We start from the raw sequence: 19,913 nt of genomic DNA, 5'->3' as shown, positions 1-19,913 counted from the left end.
GAGTGGCCACCTGGTTTCTGCGCAGTGCAGTCTGCACTGCCAGCCCCGACCTAGGTTTTCTTTTGTGTTTTGCTTGCAACCCCCACCCACGAAAGAAAATTTTCACTGTCACTCTTCTTTCTGGTCGCTTCCGCAGCAGCTTTGTCCCCGGAGAACAACAGGAGATCCAGTGGGCTTTACGTACAGCCAACGACGGTAGCCAGCAACGGCCTGAAAATTGTGAAGATACGCAAAAGCAAGAAAATGAGCTACAATGAGAAAACCGAAGCCATCAGCAAGGAGGAATGGCTCCAGCGCCTGGAGCAGTTCCCCTTCAAGCAGGCGGACATGAATCGCCTGATTATGAACTACTTGGTCACTGGTAAGGAAAAGGAAACTACGCATCGCATCTAAATTCCACATCCCACACATAACTCCCGCCCACGCGTTTTGTGCCGTGCTCGTACCACTGCATCGATTATTCTCGTTTTCTCCCGTTTCGTTTCATTCCGTTTCCCGTTTCGCCTGTGGCTGCTCCCTTGCAGAGGGCTTCAAGGAGGCTGCCGAAAAGTTCCAGCACGAAGCCGACCTCGAGCCGAGCGTGGAGCTGAACAGCCTCGACGACCGCATCCTCATTCGTGAGGCGGTGCAGGCGGGCCGGGTCGAGGAGGCCACCCACCTGGTGAATCAGTTGCATCCCGAGCTGCTAGGCGGCGACCGCTACTTGTTCTTTCACTTGCAGCAGCTGCAGTTAATCGAGCTGATTCGCGCCGGCAAGGTGGAGGAGGCCCTGGCCTTCGCCCAGAGCAAGCTTTCGGAGTCCGGCGAGGAGGCCATGTTCGAGCTGGAGCGGACCCTGGCCCTGCTGGCCTTCGAGAAGCCCCAGGAGAGTCCCTTCGCCGACCTCCTCGAGCAGTCCTATCGGCAGAAGATCGCCAGCGAGCTCAATTCGGCTATCTTGCGGTGTGAGCACAGCGAGGACTCCACGCCAAAGATGATGTTCCTCTTGAAGGTCATCCTCTGGGCCCAGTCCAAGCTCGACAGCCGCTCCATCAGCTATCCCAAGATGAAGAACCTCGAGACGGCGCACCTCGAGCCCAAGTAGAAAAATCACATCCCACATCCCAAGGAGCAGTAGTAGTCTCTTCGTTGCCGCCGCCGCCGCGCAGTTAATACACACTTCTATTGTATCTTTTTTTTAAATATGTATGTATGTATGCAGTATAGGATTTACGCAGTGTTTAAGAAGTAAATAAGTTAAAGGAACGGGCCGTCTCCTGGCCACAAAAAAACTCCAGTGGAGAGTGCATTTTCTGGGGAAGATCTGGATGGGGAGCATCCGAGCCGAGAAGGGGCTGTTCCTGCTCGAGCGCCTCACCAGCCAAAGAGGAGATCCATGGCCTTGTCAACCAGCCCATTGCTCTTCGTGGGCACGTCCTTGGCCGGCACAACCTTCGCATCATTCTGGGCCAACTTGTAGGATTGCTGGACAAAGGGACGGATTTTGGGTGATATCGGGCTCTGGGCCTGCTCTCCACCGTTGAACGACGTCGACGACGACGCATTGCAGTTTTCCTTGTCGACAATAGTCCTGTCCGTGCACCGGGTGACGCCCACCATGACGTTGCCGCCGATCACCTTCTCGTTGAAGTTCAGCGCCTTGTCGCTCTCGATGCGCGAGGAGAAACGCACGTGCATCCAGTTGCCGTTTTTCGGGGCATGCGACACCTCCATAATGGTCCCGCAGAGCGTGAAGTGTTGTAGCACCATGGAGCTGTTGCCCGGCACGTAGCCGAAAATGGTCACCCAGAAGTCGCCGGGCCGTGGGGTACCACCGCCACCGCCATTGCCTTGCAAACCGACCAGGGGCGACGTCCTGGCGCCCATCGGCGAGGAGAGGCCCCGAATTGATGCGTTGATGGTATTGCAGTTGGCCACGTACGAGTCGTTGTTGTGGTAGCTCTGGTTCAGGTTCAGGCTCAGGTTCTGCGACTGATTCAAAATGCTCAGATGCTGGCGGTGCGGTGTGTGCTGCTGCTCCCGGAGCGACTCGAAGAGTCCTTGGGTCGGCGGCCCGGCTTGGTGGAGGGACACGTTGCCCGAGCTTGAGCCATGGCCTCCGGACCCATTTGGACCACCGCCACCTGCCGGACCGAAGAACGTGTTGATCCCGGAGCGGTTGAAGTCATGCGAAGATGAGCTGGTTGGAGATGTCGCTGCAAGGGGGGAAGAGCTCCAAGTTAGGGTTTATCAATGCCGGAACTTCGAGGCCACTTACCGAAGCTGACGTTGTAGCGTCCCGGCTTTGGAGAGAGCGTGCTCTTGTGCGGCGTCATGGTCTGTGGATCCCCCATTAGGAAAGGGGGCAGGTACTGGCCCTGGTTGCTGTTGGGGCTATTGACGGGACTGCCTAGAGTCATGGGTTCCATTTTACGGGTTGGTTTAAACACAACACAAAAAAATATACACAAATTTACAAAGTTAGCCGCCGAAAGATCAGGATCTGATCCGCCGCTAGTCGCTAATCGATGGTTTCAAATGTATCGATAAGTCAAAAGCAGCTCTGCGCACCCAATGCACGATAGTGGCCAATCGATAGTGTGATCGGTGCTTGCGCACCACTTTATTGTATTGACATTCAATTCCGAAAAATTTTTAAACGCACTCGGTCGGGCACGCGTGTCTTTGCGCCTTCTTGCCTTTCTCCTTTTTTTTTAACACTTTAAAAACAAATTTACATTTTTCCACAGTTTCGTGGTGCGTGCAGGCAGCACAAAAACAAAAAAGACAAATCGTGTGCTCTGCTGTGGATGTGTCTAACGCCAGCCATTGTTATTTTTGTGTGACAGTACATAAAAATAGAAAACAAACACACGACAACACACGCTGGCAACAACTAAAACATAGGACATAGGCGTCACATTGGTCGAAAGAAGGTCCTGGGAAAGTAAACAATTTTCAGTGCATCAACACTCCGCAGCGAGATACAGGGTGCCATGTGGAGTCCCACACACTGCAATGTAACGGGTAAGTGGGTGATCAGATCCCAACTCCGATAGACACCCGTACTAGTCGTTGTCGTTTGTCGAGTCGTGATTTTGCCTCAATTTTTTTTTAGTATGGCAAATAAATCGCATTAAAAATTAAACTCGTTTCTGTGTGCGTGTGTTTGTGTTGGTCCGCTGCTTGCATTTGTTCCTGCATGTGTGTGTGTGCTTAAATATTGTCATGACGGAGAGACAACAGTTAAGTCGTTTCTGTTGTGCTCTTGCGAGGCCTTCAGTTCAGTCAGCTCTTGTACCTATTCCAACATCTTATTTGAAATTTCACTTTTTCTATCCCCCTCTGTCTCCGGTGCTCTCTTTCCACAGTTTGCCCCATTACTTTTGGCTGTGAGAAGCCACCTCTGGCTCTGCTTTTCGTGTTTTGTGTCTATCAGTGGAGTGGAGCGAGTGCTTGTCTGATAAGATTGTGTCGGTCCGTCCGTCCGTCCGTCTATCTTTCCGCTGCTTACTCATAGCCCAGAGAGCTGCTGTCATAGGGAAGTCTACTATACTATTCAATTCGCAACGAATCTCCCAATGTCTGCTGATTGATCATTCGGAATGGTTAATGGCTGATGGTGATTTCTCTCCCCCATTCCCCCTGTACCCACATTTGCTGATTCGCATTCTTGCGCATACACCTCTGCTGCTGCTTTCAATGCAGCCCTGCGCTGGTGCTTATGTTTTCATTGTTTTGTTTTTTCAGGGCTGAATTCCAATGAGAAATTTGTGCAAAAATATTCAAGCGCTACTCGTGACCAAAACAGAAAGAGCTGTCACTCTCTCTCTCTCTCTCTCTCTGTGTCGCGCTTGTTCATAATTACGAAAACAAATATCGAGTAATTAACTACAAGTCAAATTCACAGGGGTATGTGTTTCAGTTTGTTTCTCTGTTTGTATAAAGTATATATGTACATATGTATGTGTATGTACATACATATGTAGCTAAATGGCCCAAGCAAATGATTCATAAATTGTTGCAAAAGCTTCAGGAACGTAAACTATCCAGATAGTCAGAAACAGGTAGCGCACAATGTGAGATGAGCTTCATTTCGATAAATAAACACGCACAGTTAGCAGGTGTAGTGTGTGGGTGTGAGACATTGAAGCTGAATCAAAGTTTCACAAATAAACAGTTAGTTTGAGAGAGAAAGAGAGAGATGTCAGAGCGGAAACTGCAGCTAAATATGTACATATGTATTTATATATGTACATATATGTAGCATAACAGGGGAGAGATCGGCAATGGAGTCTCTGAGCTGCTCCCACGTCTGCCTTTCCACCTTGAACTTGTCCACCAGCTGTCAGATCTGTTCTCTGCGTCGTCTCTTTCAATCATGTCAGTCTTTTTGTCTTCTGTTGACTCTTTTCGCCGTTCTCGTTGCAGCACCAGCAGCAGCAGAGCATTGACGTCACACCTCGAATGGCAAACAAATCAATCTCTCTCCCTCCTGTTGCTGTTGTTGTTGTTGTCGTACGTTGGTTTCCTTCGTGAGGTCTTGTTTGTACTCTCTCTCTCTCTCCCTCTCTTTGCACACACACACAACAGAGTGGGACTTATCTGTTCTCGTGTCAATATTTGCACTCGAGATGAGCGCACGCCTCGGGCGCGGGAAAACAGCTGTTTCGCAGTCTGGAGCTTTTGACGGTTTTTGAAACAGAAATTCGAGTCTAAACCCTTCCCGCTCCCCACAAGGAAATTTGTCCGCCTGCTTTTGGGGGAAGTTGCGGCCCGGCCTTCTTATCGACTCTGCGCCCATGGGCGCCGGGCCTCCACCTCCAAGTTGTCTAATTGCGTGCGTTATTTTTAGCCGTAAATTCTTTTCGGCCACTCACTTAGCCACTAGCACGCACACACACCTGAATTTTTCCCGAGGATATTGTGCAATGCGGCGGGCAGCCAAGCAAACCCAAGCGAGCACATTTCCGTTTTCAATTTCGATTTTGTTCGGATTCGTTATACCCGATACTCAAAATGAGTATTGGGGTATATTAGATTTGTGGTAAAAGTTGATGTGTGTAACGTCCAGAAGGAATCGTTTCCGACCCCATAAAGTATATATATTCTTGATCAGCATCAATAGCCGAGTCGATTGAGCCATGTATGTCTGTCCGTCTGTCCGTCCGTCCGTCTGTCCGTCTGACCGTCCCCTTCAGCGCGTAGTGCTCAAAGACTAAAAGAGCTAGAGAAACGATGTTTTGGATCCAGACTTCTGTGATATGTCACTGCTACAAAAATATTTCAAAACTTCGCCCCGCCCACTTCCGCCCCCACAAAGGACGAAAATCTGTGGCATCCACATTTTTAAAGATACGATAAAACCAAAAACGCAGAATCTTAGAGAAGGACTATATGTTCTAGATCGTAAAATCTCAATCAGATCGTATAATTATTATAGCCAGAATCAGGAAAACAATTTCATTCTTTCTCGCTCTTTCTATAACACACAGGTTTCTCTGGTCGGAGCCAGAGCAACCAAATTTGGTATCCACACTCCTGTGATATCGGACCTTGACCGTTTCGTGTCCAAATTTCGCCACACCCCCTACCGCCCCCCCAAAGGACGAAAATCTGGGGCATCCACAAATCTCAGAGACTATTAAGGCTAGAGTAACCAAATTTGGTACCCGCACTTCTGTTAGATCTCACTATAAAACGTATATCTCAGAATTTCGCCCCACCCCCTTCCGCCCCCACAAAGGACGAAAATCTGTTGCATCCACAATACTGCACATTCGAGAAAACTAAAAACGCAGAATCATAGATAATAACCATATCTATCAGATTGCTGAATCTGATTTAGTTCGAATCATTTTTGTAGCCTAAATCAACAAATCAATTTGCAGTGGCTACGCAGCGCCCGACGTCACGCCCAGCCTGATTTTCTGTCTCTCTCGCACGCACTCTTTGTCGTGTCGCTTAATATTAGCGGCGTCTGCCGGAGGAGAGCCATACTGACTTAGTATCGGGTATAACTGTAGAGTTGCGGTCTCCGCAGCAACTCACAACGTTCCCCCTCGTTTTGCCACGTTTCTGGTTGCATCGAGCACCGTCTCGTCCATCCATATGAGAAAATGATAAATGCAGAAATGCGTTGTTGTTCTTGTTTATGTGTTGGTGTTGGTGGGGTGGATTGATAAGGAAATTGTTCTGATAAAGACCCTCTTGAAGAGGGAGAGAGAGAGAGAGTGCACTTCGGTCACGTAAGAGGGGAGATAGCGTCCTTAGATTGCTCTGATTTATATGCCCATCGCTTCCTCTGTGGCTTCCCGCTCCCTCCGTTTTCTCCGTTAACTCCGTGCCACTTCTTTCCGTTTCTACCACCACCACCCTGCTTTGTGGACCGTTTTAATGTTGCTCTCGCGATGCACTTGTGCGAAACAGTTACGTTTCATTGCCCGACCCATTTACCCGTGCCGTTCGCCCAGGGGAGAAGAGGGATAGAGTGTGTGAGAGAGAGGGAGATAGAAAGAGAACAGATGGAGGGGAAAAACAGGTCTGGGTTCGCATCTCCTACTCTGACTCTGACTGCGACTGCCCCTCTCTGACTCTACGATTGCTGGTCTCCAATTGATTATTTTCCAGTTTGCGTTGACTTGTAGCTTGTGAATCTGCTGGCCACATTCCTTGCGGCCAATTGCTGCCGCCAGCTGCCTGCCTGGGCAACGGCACCAGCACCAGCACCAGCACCAGCACCTGGACCAGCACCGCCGGTAGCCATCTCCCAGCTCTCACCTCTGCCTGCTGTTCCCCTCATGCATATGCATTCTGGCACTGGCTCCTCCACTGCGATTGGGATGGGAGCAGACGAGTCAAGATACTTTTGCCTCTTTGCATTTATATTTAAAGCATGCAATGATCCCCAATACCGCAACCCTCCACCCTCCACCCTCCATCGTGTTTATGTCTTTCATTTGGGGAGGGAAAAACTATGTTTACAATTTCAAAATCGCGCCTTGTCTTCGCTTCGGCCAACAACAACGGCAACGGAAACCGCACAACCACTGAAAAATGCAGCAAACGAAAGAAATTGTTTTTGCATAAAAATAATAATAATAATACTAATGCATGAGCAAATAGCGGGAATGAAATGCGAGCTTCATTGTGGGTGGGGGGAGATCCCCCGAAAAGCCGTTCCTATAGCTGGATCCATGGTGCATGATTGATATGTTATATTGGAATCGTCTCTGTGTGGTAAAATCTTTCCGTTTTTCCGCTGCAGACATTTTCAGAGAATCGTCATACCATTTTTCAGGGAATCGGGCGGGGGAATTATTCGGTATACATTAAACTTTGATTTTTTCGAATTTTCGCACGATTCGAACCATTTTTTGTTGCTGTTGGTGTTGCAGTTGCAGTTGCAACATTGAATGGCATTCGCTTAATTAATGGTGGTAATGCTGCAGTGTTTTTGTATCGGACTGTGCGGATTAGGCCACAGTTCGACGATCCCTGTGGAAAGAGCTGGCACTTGCATGACTCTCTTGGCCTGGCCGACCAACGTGTTCCGTTGATCTGAGGGGCGGCCCAGGGCAGGGCACGGCAGGGCAGGGCAACCCCAGAGACGAGCAGAGCAGTGCAGAGCAGAGTTCTGGCTTCAAAGTCGAATGGAAAATTGATCCTAGTCTTTCCGAAGAGAGGGTCTGCCAAGTGCGGAATGAAGTTGCCTCATTAGCATGCGTGTGGATGCCTCCGAGGAGCATTGGCCTCCGGCGGCAGCACAGCACACTGTTGCCGTCGTCTGTTTTGTGTTTTTCTCTGGCATGCTGGCATGCTGGCATGCTGCCACGCCCCCACACACACACACGCGTACAAAAAGAGGTAGCCCGAAAGCAGAAAAAGTGGAACATGAAAAGAGTCTCTCGGAAAGTGCGTGCTGGGAATTCCACATTTATAATGGGGCAAGGCAGGGAATGGGGGATGGAGAGATGGTTGGTTAAAGTTCTCTCCTCTCCTCCATTGTCCGCTCCCTATATAGCCATTTAGACTGATCCGATCGGTGCCCTATATTTGTACGTGTGTATCTGCCAAAGAGAGGGGAACTACAGATCATGAAAAATTTGGTTTCCTCATGGAGGAAAAATACTATCGCCATGACTCAGAGATGGCATGATTTGTGTTCGGAGATGAAGAAAACCGTTTTCCCATACCTTTGGATATTTTCTCTTTGGGGAAAATGAGTGGAGAATTGTGGTCACCTGCGGGTGAATTTGTTGCGGGGAATTACGGTTGCGGTAGCCCCAGATGCAGAAGCAGGGGAGAGGCAATCAAATGGAGAGCAAACGGCAGACCAGAGCTGAGCAGAGACTGAGAATGATTTCATTGAAATTAATTAACCCAACAGTTGACCTCTGCTCACACATAGACACAAAAACAAGCAAAAGCTACAAAGGTTAACAAAATGCGACGACAATGGGCCCACGACGACAAAATTGAGGTGCAGCCGACATCTACCTATCTATTGCTTCTATCTATGTATTTATAAAACAATAGTCGTCATCGACAGGAAAACGGAACGAAACCTAGCTTATAGATCTTATGTATATGTCAGTTCTTATCCATACGATACGATGATCGAGACATGTATTTTGTATATTCAAAGTTCCCGGGGTGACAAACGGAACACTTGAGCACTCCACTCCACTGGTCGCTGTAAATTTCTCTTTTTGCTGAGCCGCCGTTATTTTTGGAGTTTTCGATGTGAAATTTGGGCCACAAGAGCAACAAGAAAGAACGATGATGAGTCACCTTCCCCGATAGATATCGCTGTAGTGGTGCGGGGCTCCATGGGAATGAGTAATCGATGATTCCTGATCCCTGCACAAGAACAAGAGATAACACTGGAGGGGTTGGGACTGGGACTGGGACTCGTGTTGTCTTGTATTTCTATGTTTTGCTAGATAATTTCAATTGGATCAAATTTTATTTTTAATACTCGTAAAACCTTTTGTTTCCGAGTGTGTAATGGCTTAGGAATGGAACACGAGTGCTTATTTCCGGGAGATACTTATTCGGGGGGAAGGAGGATCCTCCAACATGGAAAGCAATTCGATTCGACCTTCTCGTATGAAAGCGCTATCGCTCCCCCTCCACCCCCCGTGTGAGTGTGGGAGCAACTACGTTCGTGGATGACGCCAGCCAGCCAGCCAGCCAGCCAGCCAGCCAGCGAGTCGGCCCTCTATTTGCTCTCGGACCAAACAAACTCTCAATTACGAAACCCCCTCCCCCTCCCCGTCCCTATCCCTCGCCTCTGCCTCTCGCGAATTGAATTGAGGAATGAATGAGTGCAAAAAGTGGTTGGGCTTCTGTTTTGGCAGTACTTTTATCGCGTCTCTATCAGATCGAAGCATTCACAAAGCTCTGGGCTTCGCGGCTCGCGGCGGCCCACATTGCTCCGCACCAGGCCGGGGTCCCGTGGCGCGACGAAAAGCGAAAACTAAATGCTAAATGCGCAGCAATGCCCCCACGTCTCGGCACACAGTGGGCCGGCATTAATCAGTTGGTTTGATCAGCTCAGCGCACACATTCGACAATGGTTCGAGGAGAGTGTCCGACCGCTGAACAGCACTCTTGACCCACTGTGCGGCGGCTGAGAGAGGTTGCCAGAAAAGCGGACCGACTTAACGGTGGATCGCGCCTCGCCCCTCCCTCAGCCCGTTCCATCTTCTGCCGTTTCTTTTTTGGCGCTGTTTACCATGTTTATTTCATTACCTTTTGCCATTTGCCATTTAGCATTTGGCATTTCTATTTTCGGGGCGGGGGGACGACGCGACGCCTTTCCATATTCACATACATACATACATTCATATGTAGGCATGCACTCATTTGTGTGTGTAAATATGTTCGTATGCTGCTCATACAAGAGTCCATCGATCTCTGGATTTGCATGTCTCTCGCGCTGATGAGCCACCGCTCTCGAAATTGCGGAAAATTGCAGCCGCCACCGCCGACGCCGTCCGGCGGGTTATTGACAGCCATTGAAAGCCCATCCATCCATCCATCCATCTTCTCGTCTATTACAGTTCACTCCGGTTACCGTTGGTCGGCGAAGGCAGTGGGAGGGAGAAAGAGCAAAAGAAAGATTGAAGATGAGCATGGGGCCGGTGCCGGTGCCGGGGCCGATTACTGCTGTCGATCGATAGTCTCTGCAAGTTGTTACGGGGAGGGGGAGTTGCGGAGTAGCTGTAATGGGAGCAGGGATGGTGGATTATCTATGGCGCCTAGACTTCTTGTCTGTTTCGGATCGTCTTTAACCTCAATTACGGAGACGAAGCAAAACAACAAAAAAAAAACAACAAGAAAAGGGTGAAGAGGAGACAGAAAACTTCCCAAATTGGCTTAAGTTATTCCCGCGACGCGAATTTGCTGGCCAAAGCAAAATGTCTGCTAACGGGCGGCAGATGGAAGGAAAAACTGTTAATGCGATAATAATTATGAGGCGGCGTACCCCCACCCCTTCGGGCCCCACACAGTCTCAAGAGGAGATGCAGGTGGGGCCTGCCCCTGCCCCTACCCCTGCCCGACCCGCCAAGTGTCGCTCCCCAAAATCCTAACGGAAATTGGAAAAATATTACGAAATCTGCCATCTGCTCTTCTAGTTTACATGCCACACATGCTTACATACATATGTACATATGTATGTACATACATACATAGTATGTGGCATGTATTTTATAGCGACATATTCGTGTCTGCTCATGCACACGGAGGTAAGCGCCGCCGCAAACGCTTTTCACTTTGCCGCTTTTGCCCCGTAATTGTTTTTGTTGTTATGAAACTTTGGCGCAATTTCTCCGGATAGAGGGAGGGAGGGGGGAGCGACATCGGATTGCGCAAAAGCATGATTATGCTCCGTAATTCAGTAATCGAATAATCGAATAATCGTGGGACTCCTCCTCCAGCCATGGGGAGGCTTTTAAGAGTTCCGCATCTGGAGTTCATTCCATTCTCGCCATTCCCGCAATTCCCGCCACTGCACAAGCCTAAAAATAGACTCGTTCTGGCCCTTTCTGGCGTGGCCTGGCCTGGCCCGAACCTCTGTGGCTGTCTGAAAGTCTGTTCTGGCAATGACTTAATTTGTTGTCGCCCTGCCATATGGCTGTCGTCTGTCGTCTGCCGTCTGCCCTCTGGCGTCTTCGTTTTCAATTTAATTTCCATTTCCGGCAACTGTGCAGAGAGCAGAGAGCAGAACACACACACAGCGGAGGCTCGCAATTGAATCGAGAGTCAGAGCCAGTGCCAGTGGCACAACCAGCGCGAGGTCTCTGCCGAAATGATGGCAACAATCTAAGCCAGCGTTTGTCGCAGCGCCCGCTCGAGTGATTCACTCCCCGAAACGGCACTGGAAATGGAAATGAGACCCGAAAGCAAACTTAAAGTTTCACTCGAGCGCCTCGTGACCTCGAGATTCGGCATCCGGCAGCGGGGCAGAGGCTGAGATATGAAAGCCACGCAACCGCACAGCCACCGCACAAAATTTGGCACCAACTCCCACTCGACGCCCCACTTCCATTGGCATTCGCATTCGCATTCCAAGGTTTCAATCCCAGCATTGTTTTTTTGCACCCAGCGACGATTCCTCCAGTTACATTTATGCATGGATCTCCTTCTCTCTTTCTGCACGAGATGCCATTCCATCCCATCCCATCCCAAATCCATAATCCAGTTGATTCCGATCCAGAGCTAATCTCCTTTCTCCCCTTTCGTTACAGTGCAGCGAGCGAGGGGTCTGCTCACCAAGGGGAAGAATGGCACCAACAACTGCTTCGTCACAATCGCCTTGGGTAAGGAGAAGTACCAGACGTCGGTCAAGGACAAGTCGGAGACGAATGTCAACTGGAACGAGGAGTGCGAGCTGTAAGTGGGATGACATCCCTATCCAGATCCAGATTCCTATGAATCCTTTATGCTTTATCTTGTCTTCTTTTTGTTTTGAATAGAAAAATCCCCGATCAGGGCAATCGGGCAGAGCTGACGCTCACCTGCTTGCACCGCAATAACCTGGGCATTGACGAGTTCCTGGGGCAGGCGACACTTCCCCTCAACGAGATGGACGTGTACGACAGGCCGCGCTCCAAGTGGTTCAAGCTGGAGAGCAAGCCGGGCAAGGAGAAGAAGAACAAGGAGCGCGGGGAGCTCGAGGTGCGCATCGGGTTCGTGGTCAAGTCCGGCTCCCTGACAGACCTCAGCAAGAAGGATAAGCACAAGTCTTCCATCGGGCAGCTGGCCAGCTCCGTGGGCGGCAGCCTCCTCTCCATCGGCAACGGGGAAAAGCGGAAGAGCATCAAGAAGCTGGCGGGGTCGCTCAGCTCCAAGCTGCATTTGCGCAGCAAGAAGAAGCACCCGGACGCCGGCGGCGACGACAACAGCTCCTTCAGCGGCTCCTTCGCCAGCATCGGCACCCCGAACAGCTCCACCGGCGGCCAAGGGGGCAGCGGCCGCCGCCGAGGCCAGCGTGCGGGCGAGGCCGATCCCGGCGTTATCAGCGAGGACGAGGACGAGTTCGTGTTCGATAATCTGTCGCACAAGAGCTCCGGTAGCTCCCTGAACATCCAGCGGTCTGGCCTCCAGCCGCCACCCACCACCATGGGTGGAGGAGCGCCTAACTTTGCACCACGAAACCCCTCGCCCCTGCTGAGCAATGGCAATGGACTGGGTAATGGTCTGGCAATCGGGAACGGCGTGGGAAAGGTCCATCATGGAGGTAAGCCCAACAAAAAGCCAGAGACGCTCGATGAAGATCCGCCCATCGATGCGGAGATGGAACAGCTTGAGCTCGATTTCAGTGTCCGCGCTCGCACCCTACCGCCTCCCTCGAAGCCGCCGCGCATCCCCCAGCTCCAGCTGGAGGAGGAGAAGGACGTGCAGTACCAGCAGGAGGCTGTAAAGGAAAAGGAGCAGCAGCAGCAGCAGAAACAGAAGGAGACGAAGATGGGAAGGGAAAAAGAGATGCAGAAGCAGAAGGAAAAGGATGAACAGAAGACGGAGAACGACAAGGATGAGTGGGCCACGAAACTGTACGGTGGCCTGGAGATCGGGACCAGTGATTCCCTCAAGCGCCGCAGCTGGGAGTCGCGTGTTCCGCTCCCTGCCAGCGTGGATGAGACACCGCCACCGCTCCCTCCTCCATCGATGTCCTCGTCCAGCTCCTCGGACAGCGATGAGGACGAGGAGGAGCCACTGCCACTGGCCAAGCCCAAGCCGAAGCCGAAGACAACCAAGGCAGCTGCTCCCCCAGTTCCGGTTTCGGTTCGGGCTCCAACTTCTGTCCCAGCCTCAGTCGCAGTCGCAGTCCCAGTACCATCTGTGTCCACTGTGACCTCCTCTTCGCTCTTCTCCCCAGACGTGGGACAGCGCAACTTTGACGAATTCAACGCGAGCTTTGCAAAGTTCGAGCAGCGCAATAGCACAGCCATCTTTGCGGATGAGCCAGAGCTGGAGGATCTGGATGTGGATCTAGAGGTGGAGGTGGTGAAGCCTAGCCCCACCCCCACGACCCGCCCGAAGCCGCAGCCTCGTTCTCTGGTGGATCTCAAGGCGGAGGCGGAGAGGGCAGAGAGAGCAGAAGAGGAAGCGCGTCAACAGCGCGCCGAGGAAGACGCCCGCCTGGAGGCAGAGCTGCGGCTGAATGAGCAGCGGCTGCGCGTGGAGGAGGCGGCCCTCAGGCAGGAGCTGGAGGATGAGCAGCGCCAGAAGGAGCTACTGGAGGAGCAGCGGCGGCGCGAGGCCAAACGGTGGGAGGAAGACCAGAGGCTGCTCAGCTTTGCCAAGCGATCCCCGTCTATAGAGGAGGCGGAGCAGCCGCACCAACAGCGGCACATTCAGATGGCCGAGGAGCAGTATGGCGAGCCAGAGCCAGAGGTAGAACTAGAACTAGAACTCGAGCCAGAGCACAATTTCCTAACGCCCGAACAGTCACCCAAGGAGTTTCAAACAAACGGCGGCGGCACTGGCAACGGCAGGGAAAAGCGTCTGGGAAAGTTCAAATACGGCAATAAGCGAGGTGAGCTGTTGTACCCCGAACCGAACAAATCCGAACAGATCCGAACCGATCCAAACCGATCCAAATCAATCCAAGAACAAGACAATCCGTTCCTCTGTTCAAGTGTTCCTCTCACTCTACGGCGGAAAGGCGGGCAGGGAGTACGATAGGGTGCAGTGCGACAAGCAAACGCTGGCGGATCCCGAAATCCAAAATCCAAAATGAAACCGAAACCGAACCAAGCTATTTCCAGTCAACGCTCTTGTCATTGTCGCGCGTCATTCTCCTCTGAAGCGTCATTTCCCCTTATCTTCCGATCATCCCATCGTCCTTTATATCCTTCCTCCTCCGTCCTCTTTGTCTTGCTATCATCTTTGTATTCTGTTGTTTCTGTTTTGTTTTTGCATCCGCCAGTGATTTTGCATTGGAGCTTATGGCTCCGAGCACCCGAAACCCCCCCACTCATCCGCGTGTCCTGCCCCGAGATCAGTTGCAAACTAACACTCCCTCTTTATCTCTCTCTCTCCCTCTCCAACACAGAAAAATATAGCAACGACAATGGGAGCAACTCGCCGAGTCCCAAGTCCTCAGAGCGAATCATCATCGGCCACGAGAAGTCCGGGGGATCGCACGCGGAACGCCGTTCGGAGATCTCGGCACAGCTGGCGAAGAAGTACGAGGGAAAGTCGCGGGAGGTAAGCTCTCTCTCTCTCTCTCTCCATCTCTCCCTCTCTCTTTGAACTCTGCAATCTCTAATCTCCGATCCGATCTGATCTGTTCCGCAGGAGCTGATGCTGATTGCCAATGGCATGGAGAACGAAGCTCTGCTGCAGCGGCAGCGCGTCAAGGAACTGGAGGATTATCTGGACAATCTGCTGCTGCGAGTGATGGAGACGCACCCGAAGATCCTGCAGAACCCTTACTCGCGCACCACCTCCGCCAAAAGGTTCGTCGTCCCTGTCTGTGGCCTTGCCAAAGCCCGCTCCTATACACTGCATTCATTCTCCTTAAAGGGCATCCGCCTGCCTTCTCTCCCTAGGAGGTAAAAGGAGTGCAGGACGATGCTACAGATCGAAATTTATATATTTTTGTTTTATTTCAAATTGATTTTGTGTCCGAGTTCGTTTCCCTTTGTACCGAATAAAAATGGAAAAAAGAACAATCCTCCCACGGGGACCTAAAGATCTCTTGGATCTTTCACTTGCTCTTTTTCGTGCTCTTTGTGTCTAATATAACCACCCACCTACCAACCCACTCGTTAACCCACCTTTCACCTTCCACTAGCCACTATCCACACACACACAAACACACACGTGAATTTTCTGTTCCGTTCGTTTCTTCTGTTTTTTTAACCGAATGCATTTTTGTGATTTCTCTCCTCTTTTAATTTAGTTATAAAAACTACATCAATATGAATGACTTTCTAAAGTAAGTGGCCGACGCCGCCGTGCATGTTGCAAAGTTGCATTTAAGTAGCACTTAAGCACCACGACCCCCAAAAACAACAACAACTACACCACAACCAGAACCACCAAACGACCCCAACAAAACAAAAAAGTAACCACCACAATGCGCGACACAAAGAAGAAAGCAGACAACCAGAAGTCCCGGCAGTACACACAGAAGGAACCAAAAAGATGGAGCCCCAGCCTCCACTGAAGTCCAGTCGAGGATGAAGTAAGCGTCCTGTCTGTCGCCCAAGTGTTTGTTGCACATTATCCATACCAAGGGGGCCACGATCCCCACGCCATCTCTCAGTCTCTCTGTCTAACATCTCTCTCCTGCATCTCGCATCTCTGTTTGTGGCTCTCCTCTCTCTTTCGCTTAACTGTTGTTGGTGGTCTTCTGATGGTTTCCTTCTCCTTCTCTTGTTCGTACTGTTCGTAGCATTCATCGATCCTGATTTTATCCGAACATCTGTGATATTAATTCCCGAATTTGGTTCTGTCTTGCAGTGGTTGAGAGTGTCGTCGCAACAGATACAGAAGATTCCAGTAGCCGCGTGGCGGGTCCGTGGATAAGTTGCAGTTGCAGTTGCAGCGGCGATTGCATATTAAATTTAAATCAATGAAACACCAAGTTGCCTTTGTCGCCAAACAGCGAAATTCAAGTGCTTTCTTACACTAATTTAAGTACTGCTCGTATCTGAGAAAAAGAAAAACTAAATTTTACACGTAATCACATAGATTTTAACCAGGAAAAGAGGGACACAAGGGGGAGGCGAGGTATTTTTAAAACTGATAATTGAATTGATTCCCCTCGTACTCCGAACATAAACATAAACTATAAACCATAAACTAAATTAAACTATTTGTACCATATACCATAACCTATGTAACGATCGCTAGAGACGGCAATTTTTGATTTGTTTTACCCCAAATTGGATTGTTTGTCCCCATCGATTGATCGATTGATTGAAATTATCCCAAAAGTATTTGTTTTTTTTTTGTCTGTCTGTTTGTTCTTATTTTTGTTTCTTCCTTTTATACATATGTAAGTCAAATTTTGTAAGCGGATGCGGCGCTACCCTTTTTTAGTGAAGTAAGCCCTAAATTATTTATGTTTTAGCGATTAAGTGATAAGAGAAAGAGGAGTCGCTGCAGTTGAAATATGTTGATACATAAAATGATTTTACCTATTGATATATACACCCCCAAACCAGAATAAAAACATTTTTAATATAAATATACAATCACCAAACTCATTCATTCTTACCTGATTTTGCTTTCCTTTTCCCTTCTGGAATCGTCCGATTCTTTAAAGTTTAAATAATTATCGTTCTGGCGCCCTCAGACGATATTTACATATACATATATACATACATATTTGCATTCGGGACCATCAGCCGTAATATAATCGATAAGCGCCGGCATACAACGCTCTTGTTTTTGCACATCCACTAAATTGGCGCGATTTTTCCATTCCTGCTTGTTTTGTTGTTTAATTAAATTGCTTTAACTTGCTGTAAATATGTTTCCGCAAAAATTATCAAAAGTATACCGTACGCCTAGTGACCATCAGCCACCGGCAGCCAAAAACCTGGCCGGCAACCTGGAGTATCCAAATCTTAATGCTGCCGATGTACGTGCACAGCCGGCCAATATTTCGCGCCAACTGCACGAATGTTGGGACAGCATTGCCATTAGTGAGGAGAAGGAGTATGTGCTCGCCACCAACCGTCGCCATGGATGCGATTGGCGGGGTATGTTTTTTGGCTACTCGGAGAGTAACGTCGGTCACATGACCGTCGAAAATGCGGACTTCAAGCTGCAATCGGATCACGTCGTCAACATTGTACGCTATGCGGACAACAATGTGCTGCTGGTGGCTCCGGGAGACACAGAACTGCAGGCATGGTCAACACGCTCGGCCGTCTATAATTCGAAGGACCCTTTCTTTCTTTTCGAACTGGACAAAGCCGTAGCCCACAATTCGCCGATTAGCCACATGAGCGTGTTCAAAGCGGATCCACAAAAGTGTGTGTCCGCGTGTGCCAGTGGGGACTTGAAAATGTGGTCTATTATCGAAGCCGGTCTGAAAAGCTTCTATCACGCTCGCTTCTCACATTCAGACAAATTTTCGGGCCTGGCCACGCCCGCTATCACTGCCAGCCAGTTCGTTACTTGCGATCGCAGTGGATGCTCCCGCCTATGGGATGCCCGTGCAGGATCGCCCTCTTCGACGACCCTCTTCAACGACGCTGCTCGTGCGCTGAGCTTCACTTGCGCCGCCTGGGCCGCTCCCTCAGAGCTCCAGGGCGAAAATCACGTTTATCTGGGGGACTTTGATGGAAATGTCCATATCGCGGACATTCGTGTGCCATGCAAGCTGCAGGAGACGATTCAATGCTTTGAGAACGGCGTTGTGTCACAGCTCGAGATCAATGGAGCTCATCTGGCGGTCATGAGCAATATGCCCGCTTCCGTGAAGATAGCCAGAGTAAACGGAGACGGAAAACCCGAATTTATCTACACCAAGGAAAACATCCACAAGCGCCAAACGGACGCCATATGGACCGATTCACGCACACTCCTCACCGTTGGACACGGCCGCAAAATGGCCATTCATCAACTGGAACTCGCCAACTCTTCTGTCGATTGCGGCGACTAAACCTGCATATTGCATTATCCCTACATTTTTGACGACAATTTTTAAGAATGATCCGTAAAAGCAGAGAGGAATCACTCAGCTTTATTTCTTCATTATTTCCGATGAAAACGGAACTTATGTTTTAATCGTTTCTTATAAGAGTACATACATATGTATATTAATCATTTTGTTCAATCGCAGGGAATGCTCCCTCAGAGTTCCAGCGAAAGAATCACTCAGTTATCATTTAGCAACGAACAGAGCTATGCTCTAAAATATGCCTGTGATCTGATCCCTCAGAGCTCCAGTGCAAAAACTATTTAGTTGTATCTATTGTGCCTTATCATAAAGAGTCAAACAGGGCTATGCTCTAAAAAAAAGGCTGATAAACTGGCTGTTTACATCAGGTTCAATAAAACTAACCCATGCTTTAATCTTTTTATGAACGACGGATGCGCCTCCTTCTATAAGATGGTTGTGGCTTGGTTGGCGACTGATCTGATATGGGCACCTGTGATTGGATCCTTACAGCCACCTTAAAAAACAGGTGCTGGTCATAACAAAATGAATAATGTCTACAGAAATCGCAAATGTTTCAAGTAAATGTTTATTAAATTTCAGAATATGTAACGTAACGATAACAATAACGATTAAAACTAGTTTTTGCGACTGAAATTAATTAAGGAAATTAAATATTTAAAACATTCTGATGAGTTCTGATTCTGATACTGTATAGCACTATTGCCGTATATAGATGTGCTAGTTCATACACCAAACCTATCGCAAAGGAACTTCCTGGATTAGATCCCAGGGTCTTCGGATCTGGCGTTCGGTTACCGCCACGTCATCATGAGCCATGCTCCGCGGGCGATTCCACCCTAGCTCCTCGTCCTCTCGGGGGGTCCATAGGATGTGATAGTAGATACAAAAGTCGTTCTTCTTATTTATTCATTTATGCCAAACTAAGTTTTGATGAATAAAACTATTGGAAAAAAAATCACCCTTGCTGTATCCTGTATGCGGAACACTATCCCGATTACAAAAAGCGTGGCACGCGTAGATCCAGTCACAAATAGCGGAGAAAACTAAACTTTTTGAGCGAGGAAAATGTCCTTGATGCTTAATTTGTGGCCCGATCGGGGCCATGGCTCACAGTGATCAGAAAAAGATCCAGTATTTTTATCAAATGGAAATCCTGACTTTAACAATGAGGCCGATTTTTGGCAAATTTAATGATGTAACCATCATGATTTTGTGCGAAAATTTTGAAAAATGGATGTCCTTTTTTCTGATGGCAGTCGATTGGCAAGACTCTCCCAATCACGGAAAGACATGGCTCTCCCAGATCGGCCACCCTATTGCAGAGATATAGTGTGCAGAAGAAACCAGTATTTCAATGATATGCCAATCTTCGGTAGGCTATATCTCACCGATCTGACCCTAATTATCTGAGATATAGCTACCGAAGATTGGCATATCATTGAAAAACTGGTTTCTTCTGTACGCTATATCTCTGCAATAAGGCGGCCACGATTTTCGCAAAAAATCATAATTTATCCTTAGTTCTAACAGCAACGATATTTAGCCATCCAGAAGCACATCTTTTGGACCACCCAAGGACGAAGAGCTATTGCAGAGTCACCTTCAAAAGAGAACAAACGATTTTTTTGGGGCAGAAATCGAAGGAATATGTAAGTATTATCCGTTTAAGGAGTTTAAAAAATGCAGAACAAGGACAAGTCTCTATTACTGAAAAAAGCAACCAATTTGATTAGTTGTTCAACAACTTTTCAGTGTAACCATGGGCAAAGATCATATA

At 49.1% G+C, this 19,913-nt stretch overlaps 4 protein-coding genes across 8 annotated transcripts; 3 read left to right on the top strand and 1 right to left on the bottom strand.

The window, feature by feature from the left end:
- Window positions 1-71: 71 nt before the first annotated feature.
- Window positions 72-1,319, top strand: LOC6601733 (glucose-induced degradation protein 8-B homolog). The gene is made up of 2 exons (XM_002026755.2): window positions 72-361; window positions 525-1,319. Exons 1-2 carry the CDS (start codon window positions 244-246, stop codon window positions 1,082-1,084), a joined length of 678 nt encoding a protein of 225 aa, XP_002026791.1. The 5' UTR covers window positions 72-243; the 3' UTR covers window positions 1,085-1,319.
- LOC6601734 (nucleoporin Nup35) lies at window positions 1,168-2,483 on the bottom strand. The gene is made up of 2 exons (XM_002026756.2): window positions 2,258-2,483; window positions 1,168-2,195 (listed from the first exon to the last, which is right to left on the bottom strand). The coding sequence occupies exons 1-2, from the start codon at window positions 2,406-2,408 to the stop codon at window positions 1,354-1,356; spliced, it is 993 nt and encodes a 330-aa protein (XP_002026792.2). The 5' UTR covers window positions 2,409-2,483; the 3' UTR covers window positions 1,168-1,353.
- Window positions 2,484-2,662: 179 nt separating this feature from the next.
- Window positions 2,663-16,692, top strand: LOC6601735 (rab11 family-interacting protein 5). Of its 5 annotated transcripts, none has more exons than XR_003409036.1 (7): window positions 2,663-3,006; window positions 11,736-11,880; window positions 11,964-14,026; window positions 14,546-14,700; window positions 14,791-14,951; window positions 15,398-15,682; window positions 15,961-16,692. XR_003409036.1 is itself a non-coding variant. In XM_026991224.1 (7 exons), exons 1-7 carry the CDS (start codon window positions 2,976-2,978, stop codon window positions 15,965-15,967), a joined length of 2,598 nt encoding a protein of 865 aa, XP_026847025.1. In that variant the 5' UTR covers window positions 2,663-2,975; the 3' UTR covers window positions 15,968-16,692. The 5 variants fall into 5 exon arrangements, 4 of the variants coding, with proteins under 4 accessions (XP_026847025.1, XP_026847026.1, XP_026847024.1 ...); XM_026991224.1 differs by having other exon boundaries at window positions 15,398-15,433; XM_026991225.1 differs by lacking the exon at window positions 15,398-15,682.
- A 259-nt stretch (window positions 16,693-16,951) lies between these two features.
- Window positions 16,952-18,772, top strand: LOC6601736 (protein valois). Its single transcript, XM_002026758.2, has one exon. It carries the CDS (start codon window positions 16,976-16,978, stop codon window positions 18,113-18,115), a length of 1,140 nt encoding a protein of 379 aa, XP_002026794.2. The 5' UTR covers window positions 16,952-16,975; the 3' UTR covers window positions 18,116-18,772.
- The last annotated feature ends 1,141 nt before the right edge of the window (window positions 18,773-19,913 follow it).

This window comes from Drosophila persimilis, unplaced genomic scaffold (assembly GCF_003286085.1).
Source record: "Drosophila persimilis strain 14011-0111.01,24,50 unplaced genomic scaffold, DperRS2 tig00000653-arrow-arrow-pilon, whole genome shotgun sequence".
Taxonomy (NCBI): domain Eukaryota; kingdom Metazoa; phylum Arthropoda; class Insecta; order Diptera; family Drosophilidae; genus Drosophila; species Drosophila persimilis.
This window is presented reverse-complemented; position numbering and strand designations above follow the sequence as displayed.